At 49.2% G+C, this 21,259-nt stretch overlaps 1 protein-coding gene across 13 annotated transcripts in view; it reads right to left on the bottom strand.

Annotated features, from left to right (window-relative positions):
* The window catches only part of ZNF618 (zinc finger protein 618), a 147,874-nt gene that overhangs the window by 32,576 nt on the left and 94,039 nt on the right, over window positions 1–21,259 (bottom strand). For 6 of the 13 annotated variants that reach the window (XM_074556420.1, XM_074556418.1, XM_074556423.1 and 3 more), the window contains 5 exons: window positions 18,324–18,362; window positions 7,888–7,971; window positions 2,756–2,845; window positions 1,403–1,438; window positions 573–650 (listed from right to left, as the gene is read on the bottom strand). In XM_074556420.1, coding sequence (XP_074412521.1) covers window positions 573–650; window positions 1,403–1,438; window positions 2,756–2,845; window positions 7,888–7,971; window positions 18,324–18,362 — 327 coding nt within the window. The remainder of the gene's footprint in view (window positions 1–572; window positions 651–1,402; window positions 1,439–2,755; window positions 2,846–7,887; window positions 7,972–18,323; window positions 18,363–21,259) is intronic. The other 7 variants (XM_074556422.1, XM_074556431.1, XM_074556429.1 and 4 more) reach the window with 3 other exon arrangements.

The raw sequence follows: 21,259 nt of genomic DNA on the forward strand, positions 1-21,259 counted from the left end.
CTCTTGCAGGAGAAGGGGCTCTTCTGGAGTAATGTGCTCATCCCTGCTTTGGGGATACTGGAAATAATGGAGTGTAACCACACACTGACACTTCCTCCTCTTGCCAGTGCTGGGAGTACAGAACTGGCAGCAAACTGCAAGATGAAGGAAAATCCATGGATAATCAAATGTTTCCAAAACGGAAAATGCAGGGAAATGCTTTGGCAAAACCTGGTGTTCTCTCTGTTTCTCTCTGCTCTGTTTGGGGACCCACCACAAAGACAGTGAGAATGAATCACCTGCCAGCTCTCAGTGCACCTTCAAGCCCTCTCTCATCCCTGCCAGATTGCTTCTCCCTGAACTCCCCTCCCCTTCTCTTTGCAGAGCTCTTGAGCAGAGCACATCACACAGCTGCAGTTCTTAGGGCCAGGGCTGTTGGTGTTTGATGCTCCTTTGAGGCTGAACACACCTGCGAGCACGCAAACCCCAACCCTGCTGTGTAACAGTGCTTCCTGCTTTCTCTGGAGGTGCTGCAGCCAAAGGCAGTGAACCCCTGAGCTCTCCTTTTTATTTGACACAATAATAACTCTTACTTGGCCCAATCTTCTGGAAGGGTTCGGGCTCCTCCTCCTTCACCTCGTCGGCGGCGATGACGGCCTGGTCGTAGGGGTCTGCAAGAGAACAGAGCCACAGGACAGCTGACAACACCTCAGCTTTGCCTTCTACAGCTGCATGGGCACTGAATGCTCCTGCACCTGTAATCACATTTCCATCTGTAACAGGACTGGAAAACAGGAATGATAAACCAGTGACCCTCTGTCTGACCTGTCCCTCCTCCTCTGCCTCAGGTGCCCCAGGATTACCCCTGCTCCCAGCCCACTAACAGGCCTTGTAGGAATTAATGCTTAAAAAATGCAGAGAAAAACTGAATGAACACATTGCAAAGTCTGATCCATATTTCCTGATTGTCTTCCAGGGAATCTCCCCTCTAATGCTGCTGAACTGGCTGACAGCAGGCACAGCAATGCAGTCTGCAGGCACATCACCTACCAAATACCAACCTGGGACTTCTACCAGGTAACAGCACAGCTAGCAACAAATCACAACCCAACCCACCTTAGAGAGGCATTTGGTGTATGCCTTGAACAATTTACAAGATCACCACAGACATGAAACACCTGCTTCTTTGCTTGTCTGAAGCCTGACCAAGTGAATGTACAACAAAAGCCTGGTATCTGCTAGGGCTGGGCATCAACCTACTGGCTGTAGACACTGGGGAGGGAGAGAGGATGCTCCCTGTGCCACTGCAATCCCTGACAAAACTCCTTTGACTCTAACCAGTTCAGAATCAACCTGCTGTGTCTGAACTACTGAATGCTTGAAAAGGTTTGTGAAATAAAGCACACAAAGGAGCTCGGCTTACCTGCCCGGTTTTCTGGGGCCCCTTCCACACTAAAAACTAACACAGAATAGAAGAAGGAGGGGAAGAAACAAAACAGAAATTAAATCCTCTTAAATGGTCTTGTTTTCCTCCTGCAATTCACACACTGCTGCAGCACATTTGAGCCCCACTGAACAAACCAGGCTTTGTGCCCCAGTCCCTCCTGTTCCCAGCAGCATCCTCACAGGACCTGGTTGAGCATGCCCAGCCCTAATTCACACAGATGCTCAAGGCCTTTGTTCTGACCCTGACACAGCCCCAGGTGGAGTTCAGGTGCACAGCAGCCCCAGGGAGGAGCTGGGACAGTCCTGGCACACTCATGGAGCCCTTCCCAAGCTCTCTTGTGGCCCCTGGCAGAGCTCCCTGAGACATTTCTGAGCGAGGCAGCCACATTCCCCTCACACTGACTGCCAGTGCCACTAATTTTCTTCTGGCTCCCCACAGGAGGAAGGGAGCTGGCAGTGGTGCCCTGCAGGAGAACACTGGCTGTCCTTAGAGCACATTCAGATGTCCACACTTTCCAGGTAAACATAAGCCTTTTTTTGGACAATCAATCATGTACTGTGAAAAAACACTTGCTTTTCTGAGACAGCCCAGCCATTCAGAACCTGCTGCTCTCCAGCAGCCTCCTTCTAGAACTCTCCTTGGCCAAGTGAGGAGCAGTACTGCCAGGCTTGCAGCACACACAGGGAAGGTCTGGAGTATCTGTGGGCTCCCAGGTGAGGAGCTTTAGATGTTCAGTAAGCAGGGGGCAAGCCAGCACGTTGATACTTCATTTTCCCCAATGCAGAATAAAGAAACACTGCTTCTGGCAGTGGGTGTCTGCTTCTGTCCAGGTGTCACCAGCCTAGGCCACATCTACAGTCACCCTTTAAGGGCCACTGACAACTTCACCAGCTCACTACCACAGTCATAAACAAAAATGAAAGTTCCTAACTCTGAAATCTGGAATGCTTCACAGAGAAGTATGTTGGGAACAATCCTGTAAGTTCAGAAACCAAAAAGCAACCAACTTCTTCCCAGCAAATAATCAGGCTGACCATTTACCCTGAGGTACTCAGTCCCAGGCTCTCCATCCTAAGCATGGACCTCCCTGCAGACACACTGCAAGGTCCTGGTCCCAGCACAGGTGTTGTTTTATGCACACAGAGAGAATCAGGCACAGCAACTCCTCCCTGCAATGCCTGTAGACTGAGCCTCCATGGCAAAGAGAGGTGACCCCTGCAGTGCCATGTCCTGCACAGCACAGGCCACATGCTCCTGCAGAGCCACACTTTGCTTCCCCAAAGACTTCTCAGCCTAGTTCAGGTGTCTGAGTGTCAAAACATTACTCACCATCCACGGCATGTAGGTCTCTGTGCTCTTGGAAGCAGCTATAGTATTTATATTTTTTCCCACAAATGTCACACGTGTACCTAAAATTGTCTGTAGGAAGAAGAAAACAGACCAGTTTAGAAACTCTGAGGTGAAAGGAAAGCACTGTAATCACACTGGTCAATCAGACACCCCTATGCACTGACACATCCCACGTGCTCTGTCGGGTCTCTAAGGCACACAGCCAGCCACTGCCTCACACTGTTCCCCCCTGCCCCACACCATATGGCTTGGGCCATATTCTGATTTATTTCCTCTTCACACAGCTCTGCTCTCCAGGGCAGACCCCACAGACCTCACAGCAGTGAGGATGCAGGGCAGCAGGCCCTGCTGGCATCTCCTTTGGAAGTTCAGGGAGAATCAGCTCTTGGTCAGGATGGGGACAAAGGGGCAGAACTAAGCACAGAGCAATGTATGAGCACACACCTGCTTCTCACTGTTTACTGATTCCCAGCTGCACCCAGGATCTGTCAGAACCAACAAACCCAGGAGACCCAACAGCCCAAGGCAAGCAGGACAGTAAGGAGGGCTTGGTGAAGCTTGGTTTCATATCCATTTGTTCCCTACACCCCATCCCTTCATCCCAGCATCAACCAACCCCTCACCACAGCTGTGTGGGGCAGACAGATGTAAAACAGCTCCAAGTGTTTATGGATCTGGTTTGCTCTGAATAGGATCAGTGTCCTTAGCTCAGCTACCACATGAGTGCATGAGCAGGATTTCCTGGCCAGCTTGGTGGGGTTTCCCCTCTCTGCTGCCTGACACACCCTGGGGTGCCTTTCCTGAGCAGTCACCCCACCTGTCAGACAACCCCAGGCCCATGGCTTGGTGCTATGAGCCCACAGCAAAGTGGCAAACATTGTAAAGTCCATGGCAAACACAGTGAGACACATCATTTGTACAGCCACAAGGGATCCTGAAACCTGTGTGTTTCCTTCCCAGCAGGAGCAGGGAGTGCAGGCAGCAGCTGCCAGGGCTCACAGAGGACCTGCCATTCAGGGAGCTCCCCTGCAGCAGTGCAGTTGTGTCCATGTATTCCCACTAGCAGCAAAGTTAAAGCCTTGTTTTTACCTCTTCCATCCTGTACTCCAACACACCAGACTGTGCACATTAAGTAAGCTCTCATTTTACTTCTCCATCACTTTACTTTAAAACCACTCCCTATTTTAAGCTACGATATATTGGTACAGTGTAATCACTCACTTGGGCTCACTGCTCATTCCAGCAGCACTTGGGGTTCAGCACTAAATAAAGGATCACTGTCACCCTTTATTCAGAGTGACTGGAGGAGCTATGATGATCTAGCAGAGAAAACTGCCAAATCTAAATGGTGTTAAATACCTGGGCACTGGAACTTTACCTTTGTGACTAAAAACTATTTGTATTTTAATCAGAGCACAGCAGGGCTAAACTAGAGTTAAGGGGGTTTTAGAAGTCTAGGTTGGACAAGCAGGGAGAAAAGGACTCTCTGCACAGACAGCATGGCTTGAGGGAGAGGAGGAGGAGCAGCAGAACACACCTGTAAGAACACTTCAGTGGCAAAAGCACTGGCAAGGCACATTTAACTGTGTCTGTTCCATTATGTGATCTTGTGCAGGCTCCTTGTGTGGTCAAAAAACGGGGCTGAGGGCTTCCCTCTTCCCTGGGCCCTCTCCCACAATGAAGAGGATCAATGATTGCTGCTGAGTATCTGTGTAGCTGTTGCAAAACCCCCCGGACAATTAGCACAGTCAAGTAGCAGAGAAACTCCTAACTTGGCATCAGTCCCACCTCGATGGGTGTCCCCAAACCAAGGAGCCAACCTCCTTTTTGAAGTGCAATGAGCTCTACAGGACCAAGTGAAGATTAACTCTCCAAAGCAGTCCCAAAGACCGGGCACTTTCACGTTCACAGAACAAAAACTATCATGACCTTACTTTGGAAGAAAGGAGCTCAGTAAATAACAAGACTTGTTAGAACAGAAGAAAACTAACACACCATTTCACAGGGCCAGGCATGGCTACCTGTGGACCTGTCACACACAGGGATCTTACTGTCCCCAGCAGAGCCCATGCTGGGTATGGGCACTTCTCCCCTTGGCAGTGCAGGGAGCATGGAACATGTAACAACATGGAACATGTAACAAGTGCCACCAGCACAGCCCAGAGCAGAGGGGTTTGCTGGTGTTGTTAGGGGACTGTCCCCACAGCAGAAGGATCTCCAGGGATTACAGAGAAGCAAGAATTTGTTCCAGCTGGTCCAGCTTGGCACTGATCTCCTGGGCTCTGTGGGACAGAACACCCAGCAAGCAGTGCCCAGCCTCAGAGACAGGAGCTTTACAGAGAATTCCCAAAGAGCTGCCCATGTGCAGCCAAGCTTTACCTCTCTGAACAGCAGTCCCTGCTGAGGCTGCTCCCCAGAGCCAGGATTTCTCTTCCTCATCAGTACAGCCATCTCTGCTGACAGCCTCCCAGCACTGACCCAGCACTGACCCAGCAGACACTGCTTTCCCAGCCAGAACCTCCCTGGGCAGAACTCCCTGCAGCACCACTTGGAATCACAGGATCTCCTGGGCTGGAAGGGACCCACAAGGATCCGACACCCCAACAATCTCAGAGCATTGTCCAAATGCTTCTTGAGCTCTGCCAGGCTGTGCTCACAGGAAAGCTGTTCCAGGGCAGTTTTCCTAACTCCTACCCCAAGGTGTCCAGCTGGGGCACAATATCCAGTGCCTGTAACACAGCTTGCCATGGGAAGAGCTGCAAGCGGCTTCAGGGGCTCAGGTGTGGCTGCAAACCAACACTGAAACCATCCTTAAACCTCTGCAGAGCTGGATCCAGACAGCCAATGCTACCTAGGCAAGTTTGCTCAGATTCAAAGTCTCTGCTGTCATCAGGGGCTGCACCTTAAGGCTCCACCCAAAGCACAGCCACAGCAGCAGGCACTGTTAGGGCAGGGAAGGACACTCCTCAGCCCCCAGAACATGCTGGTTCTTACTGGTATTCAAATCCTTGCTGCCAGCTGAGCAATGAGCCCGCTGCAAACACAGACCTTCAAAATGCTCCTAAGAACATCTGCTCAAACCCAGACTCAAGTATCATTCTCCTTCATGCTCAGGAGCCTTTTCAACAGCAGCAGGGATTCCAGAGAGAGGTCTAGTGAGTACCAGCTGTACTTATTTAGTCAGCTCACAATTCATCTTTAACACACAGGCCAAAATAGAGCACCTTATCTTGCTGGCAGTAGAAAAGGGAAGGCACAGCCTCATTACAAGGCAGCTCCTCAGCTGTGAAGGACTGGCACACTCAGATGCCAAATGAGCAGGTTTTTCAAGTACCCCAAGAAATAACTGCAAGGGGACTGAAAGAAGTTTTGACCACTCTGCTTGCAAGTGGATCCCAATAAAAGAATGAGCTGCTCTTCTCTCCCATCTCCAGGAGCTGCTGCCAGCTGGCTCTGGTGGTGTGTCCAGCACTCACTGGGACTGGCTGAACTCCCTGCCCCAAGGCTGAGCTCAGCTCTCTTCCCAGCAGACCCTGCATTCAAGATTTGAAGAATTTTTGTTGGTTTGATTCACATATTCCCCAGAGAAGGAAGCACATATTTCATTTTGGCAGGAAAGAGAAGGCAGAGAACACATGCCCAGCAGTGGCAGCCAAAACAAGACACTTCTTTCCTTAGGACACTTGGCCTCTGTGGATTTTGCTTTAGAAATCCAGGAAGGGAATAAGAGCAATCAGAAATGTGTTGAAAGGTCAGGAGCTCTGTATCACTAAGCATACAGCTAGAAATACAGATCACCCTCCTAAGTGCAGGAATACCACAAAAGCTGGGTACACACTGAGCCCTTTGGGCTCCAAGAGCTCTGCACAGCATCCCAGGAACCCACACTGGAAACACCCACCCAGCTGGCATCCCTGCCAGCACAGCCCATGCAGGGTCCCAAACCATGGGCTCTCCCCACAGCACCTGCAGGAGCTCCTCAAGGACCTGTCCAAGGTGAAGAACAATTTCCACCTGGCCCAGAATTCACCCAGGGCTTTCAAATGGCAGAAATCACAAAAGGTACTTGATAGAGGAGCTCTCAGTACTGGCACCCTGCAGACACCCTGAATCCTATTGATCTCCTCTGGCAGAGCACTGCAGGAACAGCAGTCTAGCAGGGACATTCTCCACATGTGGAAGGGCAAAACTGCTGAATGTAAACAGATCACAACAGCCTGATGAATTCTTCCTAACATCCAGAAATGCTACAGGTCCCAGTCAGGAGAAAAGCAGGAAGATTAGAAGAGGGCAGTCTGGACAGCACTGCTTGTCCTGCTCCATGAGCAGGGCGTCTCCTTTGCACCAGCAGGTTTGGGAATGGCAAAGGAAGCACCCAAGGAATTCTATTCTAAATCCTAAAGGAATCCTAAGGATTCTAAATCTAAATCCATAAGGAATTCTATTCTAAATCCTACATTCTATGACAATTCCACATAACTCATTCACCTTGACAAACAAGGTTTCCCAAACATAAAGTCCAGGAGCAGCTCTTAAAGGGGAGGGGCTGGATTTCTTGCAGCTGCATTACATTTATGTCACAGCTTCTGTCTTTGAGGCTGTGATGTTTCTGGCCCCAAAAAGGCCTTCTGAGTGGGGTTTAAGTGACCACAAAGGATCAGCATCATCCCTCCAGCTTTGGCCAGTGGATCACAAGTCAATGACTTGCTCTGATCCTTGGTTTCACATTCCTTGTTTCCTGAAAATCTGCTGGCAGATGCTCAAGTCCTGCTGATGACAAACCCAGAGGGCTGGAGCTGGGGAATGGCTCTGTGGCAGTACCTGGAAAAAACATCACCTTTCCTGGGATATCTGCCTCACTGGAAGGAACCATGAGCAACACCAGCACTCTTCAGGAAGAGCCAGTCCCCATGACTAAGGCACCTGATGCACAGAAACAGGAAAGGATGGCATTTTCTGAGGACCATGCTGCATGCTTCCCACGGGGAAACACCTCTCCAAGCTGTGTCCAGGGCACACTCCACCTGAGCAGCCTCCCTGGAAGACCCAGAGTGCAGCTAATGCTTCCTTACAACACATCAGGGAAAAAACAAAACATCTGGGACCCTCACTTGTTTCTGTGGATTCCACCCAGGGCAGCACAAAGACAGCTCTGGAGAGAGGCTTCTTCTCCCTTTCCGCAGCCAGAGGGGCACCTAGATGGAAAGGAACACATTTATGGCTTCCTAAGCTGGCAGAACATTCCCCGCGCAGGCTCACAGACAATTCCTTTGCCCTGAGCCTTTGGCATCTTCTGAGGATTCCTTGCAGACTGGCAGTGAGGAGAGGCAGGGTCAGGGCTGCAGGCAGGAGCACAGACCCCCCTCTCCTCCCCACTGGAACTGTGCCTTGCACACAGGTTACAGCTTTACAGAGGCATTTCACAGCCAGGGACAGAGCTGCCAGTAAAATCAGCTTCAATTTACATCAGAACTCTACTTAAAGGTGTCTAATGGCAAAATTCCTTGAAAAGGGAGCAGGACTGAGCCCAAAGTCAGCAGCAAACCCTTAAGAGGATTAAAGTACCCAGAGTTACATTAGTAAGGATTAAATAATAATAAAATCCAGAATTCTGGAAAGGACAGAAATTCTCTCACACAAAGGCACAAGCCAGATCCTAAATGGGGGTAAGGAAAAAAAAATTCCCTGTGGGCAAACTATTCCAAGATCACTCAGTTGACAATAATTTACTTCCTTCCCACAAACATTTGGCCTCTGTCAGGAACACAGGAGACAATGAGGAACACACTGGGTTAACACTGTGCTTGCCATGCTTCACACAAAGGCATCCTTGGGATGCAAGCTGCCAAGCCAGGAATAATCCCAAACCCTCACAGGGAGGGGTCAAATCCCCTGAAATGACCCAAAAATTGGTGCAAGGTGCTGGCTCACCTTCCAGCTGGAAGGGGCCCCGTGCCAGGTGAAGGGCATGGAGCCACAGGCTCGTGCTTGCCTTCTCCATGAAGGATTCCAGGGCCATTCCAGCTCCTGAGAAAAGCTGCTGCAGGTGCAGTCAGCAGCTACAGGGCTGAATTACCCACAGCAATTTTTAAGCTTTCAAGTGGGTGGCCAGAGGAATCTATAAATTCTGTGATACTTTATTGAAACCATGTGTCAGCTGAATGGATCACAATGGAGATTTCAATGCACAGCATCCAGGCCTGGATGTAATCCTACCAGGTTTGGAAACTTGATGCCAGACAACCAGGAATTTCCCTACAGAGGGGAATATCCTGGTTTAATTTCTGAGAGAATGAACCCTGGTTCAGAATAGTCTGATGGTCACAAACTCTATTATTAATTTTTAAAATGTTTTTGGGAAAAGGTGTTTTGGACACTACTTACTGAATGCTGAGAGACACTCTCAGGATGTTACACATCAAAGAATTTCCCTCTCCCTCAATTAAAAGTATGCTCAGGTTGAATCCAAACAGACAGCAAGTATCAGGCATTTAAAGAAAAAATATTAATATTTTACAATTATCCCCCAAATCAGCATCATGGAGTAGGATATTGAGGATCCAAGGTAGAATTCAGACATATGAGACAAGGTCACAACATGAGCAGATCCTGCCTGATTCTGGTGTCACTTCAGGGCAGGGCAGGGCTCTTTTCTTGTAAATTCAAAGTGTGAATAAGGGTAAGACAAAGAATGGTCTAATCAGTGTCTAAAGGTGTTACTCCCAGCAATCTAGCAATGAACTACCTCAATTTGCACAATTAAAAAAATAGGTCTACTTGAACCTACACAACCTGTAAATGAGGAAAGATTTATCTTCCTATCAATAAGGATCTGAAGTTCCATCTCAAGTGGAAAAGTCCATTAAGCTCACACTGTGGAGTTCTGCATAACACACAATAAAGACAATTTTATTTTAAAGCCCCTTCTGGAGTAAAAATGGCTTGGCTGGGAACACACCATTCATCTATTTCACAACTGCTTGGATTAAATGATGTAGCACTGAGAGTTTCATAAAAGAAAAGCAAACCTCTCTTGACTTTTTCCTACTCATTTGTCCAGGACTAGAAATTCTGCTCTTACTGTGATTTCCAGATGGGAATTCAGATGGATTATCACTGTCTGGTTTCCAAAGTGAAAAGAAGAAGTGCTACTTAAATGACTGAGCAGCATTAAAGAAGAGATCTTGACTCCATAAAACCTCTTAATGAACAAAATGAAATTAAATTAAGCCAGGGGGATGCAGGACCCTGCTCCCCAGAATCACCTGAGGCAATCAAGAACACCAACCCTGCTTAGACTGAAAGGAGAAGGTGTCAGGAAGGTGATCCCTGGATTCCTCTGCCTTCCTGGTTAGGAAGATCCTCAGGAGGGAAGCTACTGAGAATTAAAATACAGAAGGTGTATGGGTTTGTTTGCTATTCAGGTTCAACACTGCTGAGATGCCAACAAGCAGCTGAACAGAAAAAGGTCAGGCTGAAAGAAGAATTTGGAATAATCTCTGGTATGGCTGTTGCACACCTTTTCTATTGCTAAATTCCAACCCACATGGGAAGGTGCAAAGTGCATCACTCACTGGATACCACCAGGGATATATTTCTGCCTTCACTAAAACTCTCCTGGCATCTTGAGGACAAACTGAGGGATGACCAGAACAGTCTGGGATTACTAAAATTCTTATCCTCTTTTTATTGAAATAAATATATTTTTCTATAATTTTCCTGCCTAGGAACTCTAAGAGATTTGTTTCCAAATATTAACATCCAGATTTCTGTAAGGATGGTCTATTTGGGCAGCAATCTGAGAAAGAATTGAGAAAGAAATATTAGCAATTTTCTACATAAGATCATCTGAAGATCACAGAATTTTAGACAACATGAAAGCCTCCTCTTGTAAAATCTCTGATTAAAACTACCCAGAGAGACACTGCTCCTCTCCAGAGCTATGGAACTGCAGGGCTTGCAGCACATCAAAGCCTCCAGTGTGTGCCCTGTTCCTGAGTGTATCTTTAGGACTTGGATGGAAACACACTGGATATCCAGGAGCTGTTCCCAATTTCACCCACCTCAGACAGAGGACAGGTCACAGAACTACAAAATGTTCTGGGTTGGAAGGGACCCACAGGATCCAGCCCCTGTCCCTGCCCAGCCCCCCCAGCAGCCCCAGCCTGGGCACCCCTGGCAGCGCTGCCCAAAGGCTCCTGGAGCTCTGGCAGCCTCGGGGCCGTGCCCATTCCCTGGGCAGCCTGGGCAGTGCCAGCACCCTCTGGGGGCAGAGCCTTGCCCTGAGCTCCAGCCTGACTATCCCCATATCTTGGGATAACTACCTCCAATACCTTGGATTTAAAACTCAAAATTTGTCCACACTGCAAATTCCTGAACTAAATTTCTTATTATTTTCTTAATTCTTCCTCCTCCACTGAAATTTATCATCCTTGGTCTCAGCCCATTGGTCACTTACATGTGCAGATCTTGTTTGGCAAATGGGAATCTAAAGAGACTTTGCTTACTTAAAATGCAAACACATTAGGAAAATAAAATCCATTTTTACAGTTTTCCCCAAGGAGCAGGAGAATTATTAAATAAGAGCACTGGGAAAATGAATCAGGCAGTTGTAAATGATTCACAGGTCACCATGGTGGCTGCTCGTGGGTGTGCACACACACAGCACTCACTGCATCACACTTTTCTCTGGGGAAGTGGCAATGAGCACAACAAAGCAACTTCCTGGGCTTTGCTCTGCTACCCCCCAGAAAAGTAAAAGAATTCAAAAGTTAACTTACTTTAAGGAAACATTTATGTTGCAAATTAATCAAGAAACAGAGATGCTAAAGGTTCTTCCTCAACCATAAATTAACACCAGCAAACCACCTCCACATCTTCCCATCCCTGTCAGAACTTTACAAACACCATATCCTGTATGAGTAAGGTGTGGGCAAGAAAACCTTAATTTTGACGATATTAATTTCATGGTTTAAATTCACAACCCTCCAAATGTTTTTGCACATGCAAGGCGTTAGCACTGTGCCTCCACAGTTAACATTTGCAAGGCATATTCCAGCCCACATCCCTGCTTCTAACCTTTCACTGCTTTTCCAAATAAATTCCTTCTCAGGCTGAACTTTCTCACACTTAGTCAGAGCCCAAAGGGAAATATGTTTTTAAAAGATCAGATCAATCTTTTTTATTTATGGAGTTCTGAAATATTTACTCTGTATTCCATCTTGGAAAAAAAAAATAATGCCACTTCCTTTTTTTTCCTCACAGTAACTGCAGTGGAAACACAGATGAACATGGATGTACATCTGTGCCCAGCTGGTGAGTTTGAGGGCATCTGGCTGAGAAACTGGAAAGGAAAATGTTCTGTTTGCTGCCTGCATCATCCTCAGACCCAGTGAACATTAGTGACCCCCTCCCACCAGCTGTCCTGTCTTAGCCCAGCACCCAGCTACACACAATAAGTAAGAGCAGCTACAAATGGGGAAGAATAAAGTAAATTCAGGATGTATTGATATTAAATATATATATAATCAAATTTTCAAAAGTACTTCTTCTGAAGATCACTTTGGCACCTCTTGCCACCCTATTTATCCTTAAAAGCAGTTCTTTTTAACCCTGTGACACTGCAGCAGGTGCTGTGCCATCCCTGCCTTCCTTGGGATTTGCTCCTCAGCTGCTCATCAGGCTGTGTGGTGGCATTGTGTGACAAATTCCCACATTTTGCTTCTCCTGCAGCCTGAGGGTGGTCTGAAACACCCAGATATATCCTCACCTGTGAGATGGTATTTGTGATTTTCAAAAATTACTGCTAAGCAAGGAAAAGGGGCCTAAAACAGAAAAGCCAAGAGACACAAAGAAAAATCAGGTTGTGTTATTTGGGATCAGTGGGGGTTTTGTGGGATGTGGCCCAGGAGTTTGCAGTCTGTGGGGCTGGTCACAGTGAGCAGGAATGTTCTCTGACAGCTGCTCCTGTTTATGCCAGGATTTCAGGCACAAGAGAAAGAGGCTGTCAGGGATGCTCTGGGCTTACACACAGGATCTGTAGGCTGGGCTCTGAAGCATCTCCCAAAATGGGGAGGTCACTGGAGAGCTGGCCAGGATTCACCTGCTGCCAGGCTCAGCACTGGGATCTGCTTTTGAGGAGCAGCACAAAATCCAGCTGTGCCTCTTGAACAGAGCTGCAGGTACACAGGAACAGGAAATGGAGACAGAGGGGCTGGGATCTACCAGCAAACCACCATGAGTGAAATTCCAGCAAACCACCATGAGTGGAATTCCAGCCTCCAGCAAATGCACCTGGATTGCCATAGGAAGAACTGCAGCAGCCCAGGCATGGAAGCAAGCAGAGCAGTAGAACTGATTGCAGTGGAGCTCTTTTTGTAGTGAGCTCTTTTTTAGTGGAGCTCTTTTTGTAGTGAGCTCTTTTTTAGTGGAGCTCTTTTTCCACGCTGTGTTCCTGCCCATCCCCTGTATGGTGTCACAGTACAGCTGGGAGCACAGCCTGCTTTAAACTGCACCTTGCTTGTGATGGCCCTCAAAAAAGGTGTCACCAGGGAAAAATCACACTCAACCCCCACTGTCAGCAAGCTGTCCTGATTCAGCCAGCCTGACTGACATGCTGGAGATCAAGGCTCCTGAAAGCACCACATCCTGATTCTTCCCACTTTTAACAGTGCTTTATTTAAAGAACTCAGGCATGGCAGGGCTCTCCCCTAGAATATCAATCAGCACTGCTCCCCGAGTCTCTGGAATTCTCCCCTGGAAGAAGAACACTCATCAAGTTGCAGACCCTAACCAGACATACCTGAAGTTAATACATCAGCTGTATTTTGAGGTACCTTCAGCTTTTAGCAGTCCTTCCCTGCCCACTTCCCTGTGCATTTTCTGGTTTCTTTCCCAGGGCACAGAACTGTAATCCAAGCGTTGTGCCCAGCACTAACTGGGCTGCAAGCCCAGGGACCTGCACTTTATTCCACTGACACTCACCCATTTGTTGCCTCTGGCAAATCACTTTCTTTCTGTCCTTCTGCTTCCTGCCTGCCTACAGAATTCCAAAGTCCTCTGGGGAGTGACCCCAGGCTCAGCCAGGCAAAGGGCTTAGAACTACCATGGACTGGGAGCACTACCTGCTGTCTCTGTTAACATTTGGTATTTTGGTATTGAAAGGCCTTTGCTGAGGTGAAATGAGGCAAGTGTCATATAAACATTTGCCAGAGCAACCTGAGTTCTGCCCTGGGCTGGTCTGAAGAGGGAGAGCACTGTAAGAAAGAGCAGCAGGGAGCAGGCAGAGCAAAGCTCCAGTACCTACACACACTCAGGGGAACTTCATGGGCAACCCTAAAACTCAGCTCCCCTTCAAGCTCTGCAAGCCAGTTATGGTTACTCTGAGGATGCTCCTGTACATAAGCTCCTCTTTTCTGCAGAAAAGGATGGCACCACTCTCCAACAGGCTGAATGCTACAGCCACAGAATCACAGTCCCAGATGGGTTAGGGTTGGAAGGGACCTCTAAAGATCACCTTGCCATGGGCAGGGACACCTCCCACTGTCCCAGGCTGCTCCCAGCCCCAGTGTCCATCCTGGCCTTGGCATCCAGGGGCAGCCACAGCTGCTCTGGGCACCCTGTGCCAGGGCCTGCCCACCCTGCCAGGGAACAATTCCCAATTCCCAAGATCCCATCCAGCCCTGCCCTCTGTGATTCTGTGCTTCTGTAGCTGTGTCCCCAACCTGGGACATGTCACTGGACACCACCCACTGAACACAGCCCACCCCAGAGCCTGGCACAGTGCAAACACCTGATCAGGTGAGAGGAGCTGCTGCCTCTGCCCTGTCCCTGCCCCCACAGGGCCCTGGCCCCCCTCTTACCCTGGGTTTATTCAGGACCTGTCCTGGTGCCAAGAATGTCCTATGGAATGTGAGCAGCAGGAGGGAGACTGTTTGTTCCAGTTTGTAACTCCCCTAAACATGACTGGAATTCTCATGGAGAATGAGAGCACAGACCCAGCCCAAACACCTTCCCTGAGCACTTCCCAGAGCCCAGAGCAAACCACACAGGCATATGAGCATCTCAGAAAAGACTTCCAGACTCTTCTATGGGAACAGTCAGTGACCAGGTGTCAAACTAGCCACACCTGTCTGGAAAAAGATATTAAATTGAATTTTTTTTTCAAAATCACGCTTTTCTCTTCCTTGTCCCTGCCAGTTAAAGTTGGTAGCAGTCAGACAAGTCTCTTTAACGCATTAGCACTGTGGGTTGCATTGTTTTATTCTCTCTCATGTGGGAATTGTGGTCTTGGACCATGAGCCAAGGCTCAAAAAGGAGCTCCCAAAGCCATGCAGCCATGTCCCTGTGAGCACATCCTCTCCTCACCACCACAGAGCTGTGGCTCTTCAAGAATGCATCCAAAAAAATAAAGGGAGTCCCAGAGACACCATCTATTGACTATAACTCCCAAAGACTGAAAATAACCAACTAAATGCAGCAGTTTTTCCTCAAGTGAGTTTTCAAAGTGCTTTCCCAGCTGGAAAGTCTAAACACCACTGTCTCCTCTTTAGGCAGGCAGTGAACAAACAACAGCTCTCAGCTGAGTCCCAGCTGGCCCCACAGCTCCCTTCCTCCCTGGAAGAAAAGGGCAGGATGGGCCCTCCCCAGGAGCCCCTCAGAGCTGAAGGCCAGGGCACATTCCAGCACAGCCTCACCTCCAACAGTCCCTCATCCTCCCACAGCCCAGGCTCACTCACACACCCAGACTTTGCTTCCCAGCACAGCTCCAGGGCAGCCCAGGGAGCACAGCACAGCAACTGAGCCACGGCCCAGGTGCTCTGCACAGGCAGCAGCTGAGATGTCACCTGGCACTTCACCAACACTTCCCGGGTGACCACTGGTGCCTGTGAGTAAGAGCTGCCTCTACCAAGTGACCATGGAGAAAACCTGATCAGCTTTTCCATCCCTGCAGCTTGTGATGTGCACACACATCACAAATGTGTGTAATGTGCTGTAATGTCGTACAATGTAGTTATTGTGTGAACTAATCCAGGGCCCCACTGCTGGGCAAGGGACTCCTCACTCACAGGTTCAGGATGGATGTAATCCATGCCCCACAGAGAAGCACAGGAGAGGAAACAACACCTTCCTGTATCCCTTAAATACTGAGAAATTTTGGGAGAGGGCAGCAAACCATGCCTGCAGAGACCATGAATATAGAGGTTCCCAATGAGATAGAAATAGCAGAGGAAGATTGGAACAATGCAGACATCTGTAAGGGAGAGGGTGTAAACAGCCAGACTGGGTCACAGAGAAACAGCAGTGCAGCAGTGGGCAAAGCAAAAATAGCAGGAAAGCAAAGATAAATAAGAAATTCCTAAAATATAATGAGGAGCAAACAGACTGACAAGGAAACAAGGGAGCCATTGAGTGGAAAAATGAGAAGAGACATGCAGAAGCAACGAGGGTAGGCCAGGGATTTAACCCAGCCTCAGAGGGGAAGGCACAGGGAGAAAAGAAGAGAGCTGAGTTGTTTCACTGCAGCATGAGGAGGGAAGAGGAAGATGGCTCTGTCAGGAAATTACAACCATGTGCACTGGCCCAGCAGTCCCACATCCACTCTGCAGGACAGGGGACATGTCCAGGCTGTCCCTCCAGCAGGGCATGGCCATGGTGGATCCTTCTTCCCCTTTCCCTACCCCACCATTCACCAGCTCCCAATTCTGCTGCCTGGGTTTTACCTCCATCTCTTTCAACTACATGTGACTATTTTGGGATATGAGTGTGGCAGGTAAAAAGTAATTCCTGCACAAAGATGGAAGCATTTCCTGCCCCTCCTACTGCTCCATCTCCAGTGCCACCACAGCATCTCCTTGGGAGCTAGGAGTAGCGAGCAGCTGCTTCTTGCTTTTCTCTCCCAGACTTGTGTCCATGATGTTCCCTTCTCCCCCTCTCTCCAGGACCCAGACACCACAGAAGAGGCATTTACATCCACAGAAATCCTTCTATAGCTCCAACAACATCGAGTCTGCCCACACAGCAAAGGTGTGAGCCCTCATGTCTTTTTCTCTCTTCATGCCTCACTCTGCCCTATCTTTTCCAGCCAAAAAACTTCCCACAACAGGTGGGAAGGGGAGAAGCTGACTTACAGAAAAAACCCAAATCTCTCTTTGCACAAGGTGGTTCCCAAGCTCTGTCAAAACTACCCAACACTCAATCAGCAAGCCCAGGATGCACACAGCCTAGCCCAGAACATAGCCATGGCTGCCAGCAAAATTCAGAGCAAGGGAGCCAGAAGATGAGCCTGGAAAGCCTCAAAGTAAGTAAAACACCAACAGGCAGCTGAGCAATGACTGCAAGAGAGACATCAAAGGAGGTGACAGGAGCCTGGGAAGGAGTTTCCATGCACAGAGCTGGACTCTGTCAAGGGAATGGCTCAGCTGCAGAGCCCAGCCTCCCCTGTGAGCAGTACACTGTGTGTACACACTGATGTGGGATGGCTGCTTGCTACTGAGATGTTTCAGCTCAGGGCTGAGGATCTCCATTCCCCACCTGCAGTGAAGTCAGTCCTGCTTCCTTTTGCAGACAGAAAGCCAAGACCCCCCTATGCTAATGCCAATTGTTCACCTATCACAGAATACAGTGAAGAAAGAGTTCAGAAAAGGTAGTCTGGTTGTACTTTTTATTTTTCTTTACTATTTATCTAACATTTCTGTACCCATCCAATGTAAGTTTGGTGCTTCCAAGCTGCTGTCTGCAACCACCAATGTTGGGAACTTACCTTTCCAGTGGGAACCACGGCTCTCACCTAACATAGCAAAACCCAGGTGGGCAGAGGCCTCGGGAGATCTCTGGTGTGACCTCCTGCTCAAAGCTGAGTCTGCTCCAAGCTCAGTCCTGGTTACCTGGGACTTTACCCAAACAGCTCCAACCTCTCTTCTCTCCATTGATGCCCACTATCTCTCAGTTCTCCTGTCATCGGGATCTGCCCAGCTCCACCATCCCACCCCTCACGGCGGCCATGAGCGTGTCCCAGCTCCCTCTGGTGCCACCTCTGCCCCGGCCCTTTCAGCCCTGGGCCGGCTCTGGCTCTCCCTCCCCGGGACTGGGGCACACACCCCAAACTGCAGGTTTAGGGTTTAAGAACCATACAGGGCTGGACGCCGCTAGAGGCTGGCGGTGCCCTGCCCTCCCCGGCAAAGGAGGCAGAGGGAGCTCCGCTCATGGTCCCCTCACAGCGCTCACCGGGCAGCTCCCGGGGCACCACGCCCCCCTCGCGGACGGGACAGCGACAACCGTCTGAGCTGGGCCGTGAGGGGCGCTCCCGTGCTTGACAGACCCCCAGGCCGTGAGGAGCGGCCCCGCCGTGCCGTGAGAGACCCTGAGCCGTGCCCGCAGCCCCGCCGTGCCCACCCGCTCTGCCCCGCCGCCTCCCAGCGCCGCCATCTCCGCGGCGGCGCCGCCCCCTGCCGGCCGCCTGCGGTACGGCCCCGCCGCAGCCCCGGCCCCGCGGGGCCCTCGGGGAGTGGGACCCTCGCCCGGCCCACCCGCGCCCCGCTGCACTTACTGCCTTGTGAGGCTCCTTCCCCTGAGGCAGCTTCGGTGTCTGCAAAAAGAAAAAGCAGCTCTTAGTTCCGCCGGCCGCGCTGCCCGGCCCCCACCGCCGCCCCGCTCGCTCCCTCGCTCTCCGCTCCGCCGCTCTGCCCGGCCCCTCACGGGACGGAGCGGGCCCTGAGGGGCTCACCGGGACCGCGAGGGCAGACATGGCCAACAAGGGCTCGTGGTCATATAGTGCTCGGGGCTGGAAGGGACATTAAAGCCCATCTCGTTCCACCCCTGCCATGGGCAGGGGCACCTTCCACTGTCCCATGCTGCTCCAAGCCCTGTCCAGCCTGGCCTTGGGCACTGCCAGGGATCCAGGGGCAGCCACAGCTGCTCTGGGCCTGCCCACCCTGCCAGGGAGCAATTCCCAATTCCCAATATCCCATCCAGCTCTGCCCTCTGGCAGTGGGAGCCATTCCCTGTGTCCTGTCCCTCCATCCCCTGTCCCCAGTCCCTCTCCAGCTCTCCTGGAGCCCCTTCAGGCCCTGGCAGGGGCTCTGAGCTCTCCGTGGAGCTTCTCCTCTCCAGGTGAGCACCCCCAGCTCTCCCAGCCTGGCTCCAGCCCTGGAGCAGCTCCGTGGCCTCCTCTGGACACAATTTTTTAATAGGCAAGTGCTGTGAACCAGGAAAGCGAACAGTGGACAGTGCCCCCGGCTCAGCTCCCGTTGGATTTGGCACAGCCGGCTCCACCACCGTGCCTGCCCTCCACAGGCAGTGATGGCAAAGCCTCCACGAGAGATGGGCCACAAGAATTCCCCCAGGGTAATTCTATCCTGAAGGCAGGCTGATTCTATCCTGAAGATTCTATTGCTGAAGGCAGATGGGAAAAGAAGGGAGAGAAAGCTCCCTCCACTGTCGTGTGTGGGACTGCAAGAAGCACGCAGCAGAGATCATGTTCAAGCCCTAAATGAATGCAACAGGCAAAGCTGCGAGCTGGAAAACAAACCCCAAAGTTACAAGTCAAGTATCATAAACAATTAGGACTTCCAAGCCAGTTTGAAGTGTTTCATATTCATCCTAAATTACATATACTGTATGTCACATTATCTAATAACTGCGTTGCAAAATATTCCATATGTCTGTTGGAATGATGCTTGCACTGCACTGGAAACCACAGCTGCAGAATGGCACAGCATTTTTGAATTTAAAATTTTCAACCTTAAGTAATGAGCACTGTTTGCATTTAATTTCCTTATTTCTTCAAAATAATAAAAACAAATGATTGTGAGTTTGTGAATTTGTACATTTCTACTTGATTAACCTGCCTGATTAGATCATTCTTCTAGGCAATGGTATTAATTTGGCACGACTTCATAAACTCAGGGGCCAGATCAGAAACCCTCAGTGATACTGCAGAACCTCGAGAGCAAAGCCCAGGATTTTTCCACAGTTGCTACTTGTTTGAATTCTCACCCACCATTCAAGGAAAAGCAGCTATGGCACAGTAGATTTATGCAAAATGCTGTCCTGGCGTTCACAAGCAACACCAGGACAAATCATAAAATATATGCACTATTTAAATAGCTTTAAAAAGTACTTTAGTCAAATTTAACAAGAATCAGGCAAGACACAAAATGTGAGGAACAGCCATTTCTGAACTGTGTCAAGAAATGTTGTTACTCTTAGTCATAGATAGACTAAAGTATTCATGAATTTAAAAATTACCAACTAAAAATCCCCTTACAGCCCACTCTATATCACCTTTGAGGTCAGACCAAGTAATTCCAGTTGTGAAACAAAAGACAAATTTCTGAGAAAGTTGCAAAAGTCAGTAAGAATAGGGAGGTGGGAAGGGAAGCTGGAAAATGGGCCAGTTAACTCCTCTGTCCCAAGAAGCTTTCTTCATTTCATTTGAGTATCTGCTGCAGACTGGGAAATGTGCACAGGAAAATGGCTCTTGGGATGCAGGGCAGAGGGCAAAAAACCTCCCCAAAATAATCTGATATTCTCAGCAACAAATAAACAAATGAACCTCAACTTTCCATGGCTCAGGAACACCATCTCTCCTCTAGTTTTCTACTCCTCACCTCAAAATCCTTTCAGTGACAGAACCACTTTAACTCAGACTCCAAAAAATGTGCGCTTTGGAAAAAAGCGTTTTTCCATATTCACCATTTGAATGAGTCATCTTCCTTTTCATATTTTTTGAATTGAGCAGAACCCATTCTTGGAAAACATTAATCTGAAACTTGAAAAGCTTTGAGAAGTTTTTTAACTGGTGAAACTCAAAACTTGGCCTGAAGAATCCAGCCCTGCTCAGAGCATCCAGGATCTGTTCTGGTGAGGGCAGCTCAGCCCTCGGCTGGCACAGCCCTGTGGGGAGGACATGGAGAGCTGAGGGGCTTGGAGGGAGGCAATGCAACAACTTATAATGTAAATAAGTAATAATGGAAAACAACTTGAGCAAAATCATCAGTCAGCCCAGAAAAGCTTATCTGGAAACAGAGAACTTCCACCAATTCTTGGGTTAGAGGCGATATATCCTGCGAGGGTTAAACTTGAGCCTTGCTCTTTTCTTTCTTTGCTTTTGGAAGAATTCTCCTTTGGGTACAAATCTCCCTTGCTTGGCCTCAGCCCAGAGGTTTATAAATTTGCTGCTTGAAAGTCTAATAAAGCAATTTCAGCCTTTTTTTTTTTTTTTTGGTAGTTATCTAAAAGTGAAATAATTTTCCTGACTCAAAACATGCAGATGCTTTGCTGCTCATGTTGCTTAAACACCACCCAACTGTACAAAGCAGAACTTTCTAGCTGACTAACTCCTGAAGGCAATCCAAACCTTTTAATGACCTGAAAAACCCCACACAGCTAAAATAAAAGCACCGTAAGCAAAACATTTTGAAGCCCTGGGTTGTGTGTAGGCGAAGCAGCAACATTTGGGACAGAGCCTTCCATCGGCACCGG

This window comes from Zonotrichia albicollis, chromosome 21, assembly GCF_047830755.1.
Source record: "Zonotrichia albicollis isolate bZonAlb1 chromosome 21, bZonAlb1.hap1, whole genome shotgun sequence".
NCBI lineage: Eukaryota > Metazoa > Chordata > Aves > Passeriformes > Passerellidae > Zonotrichia > Zonotrichia albicollis.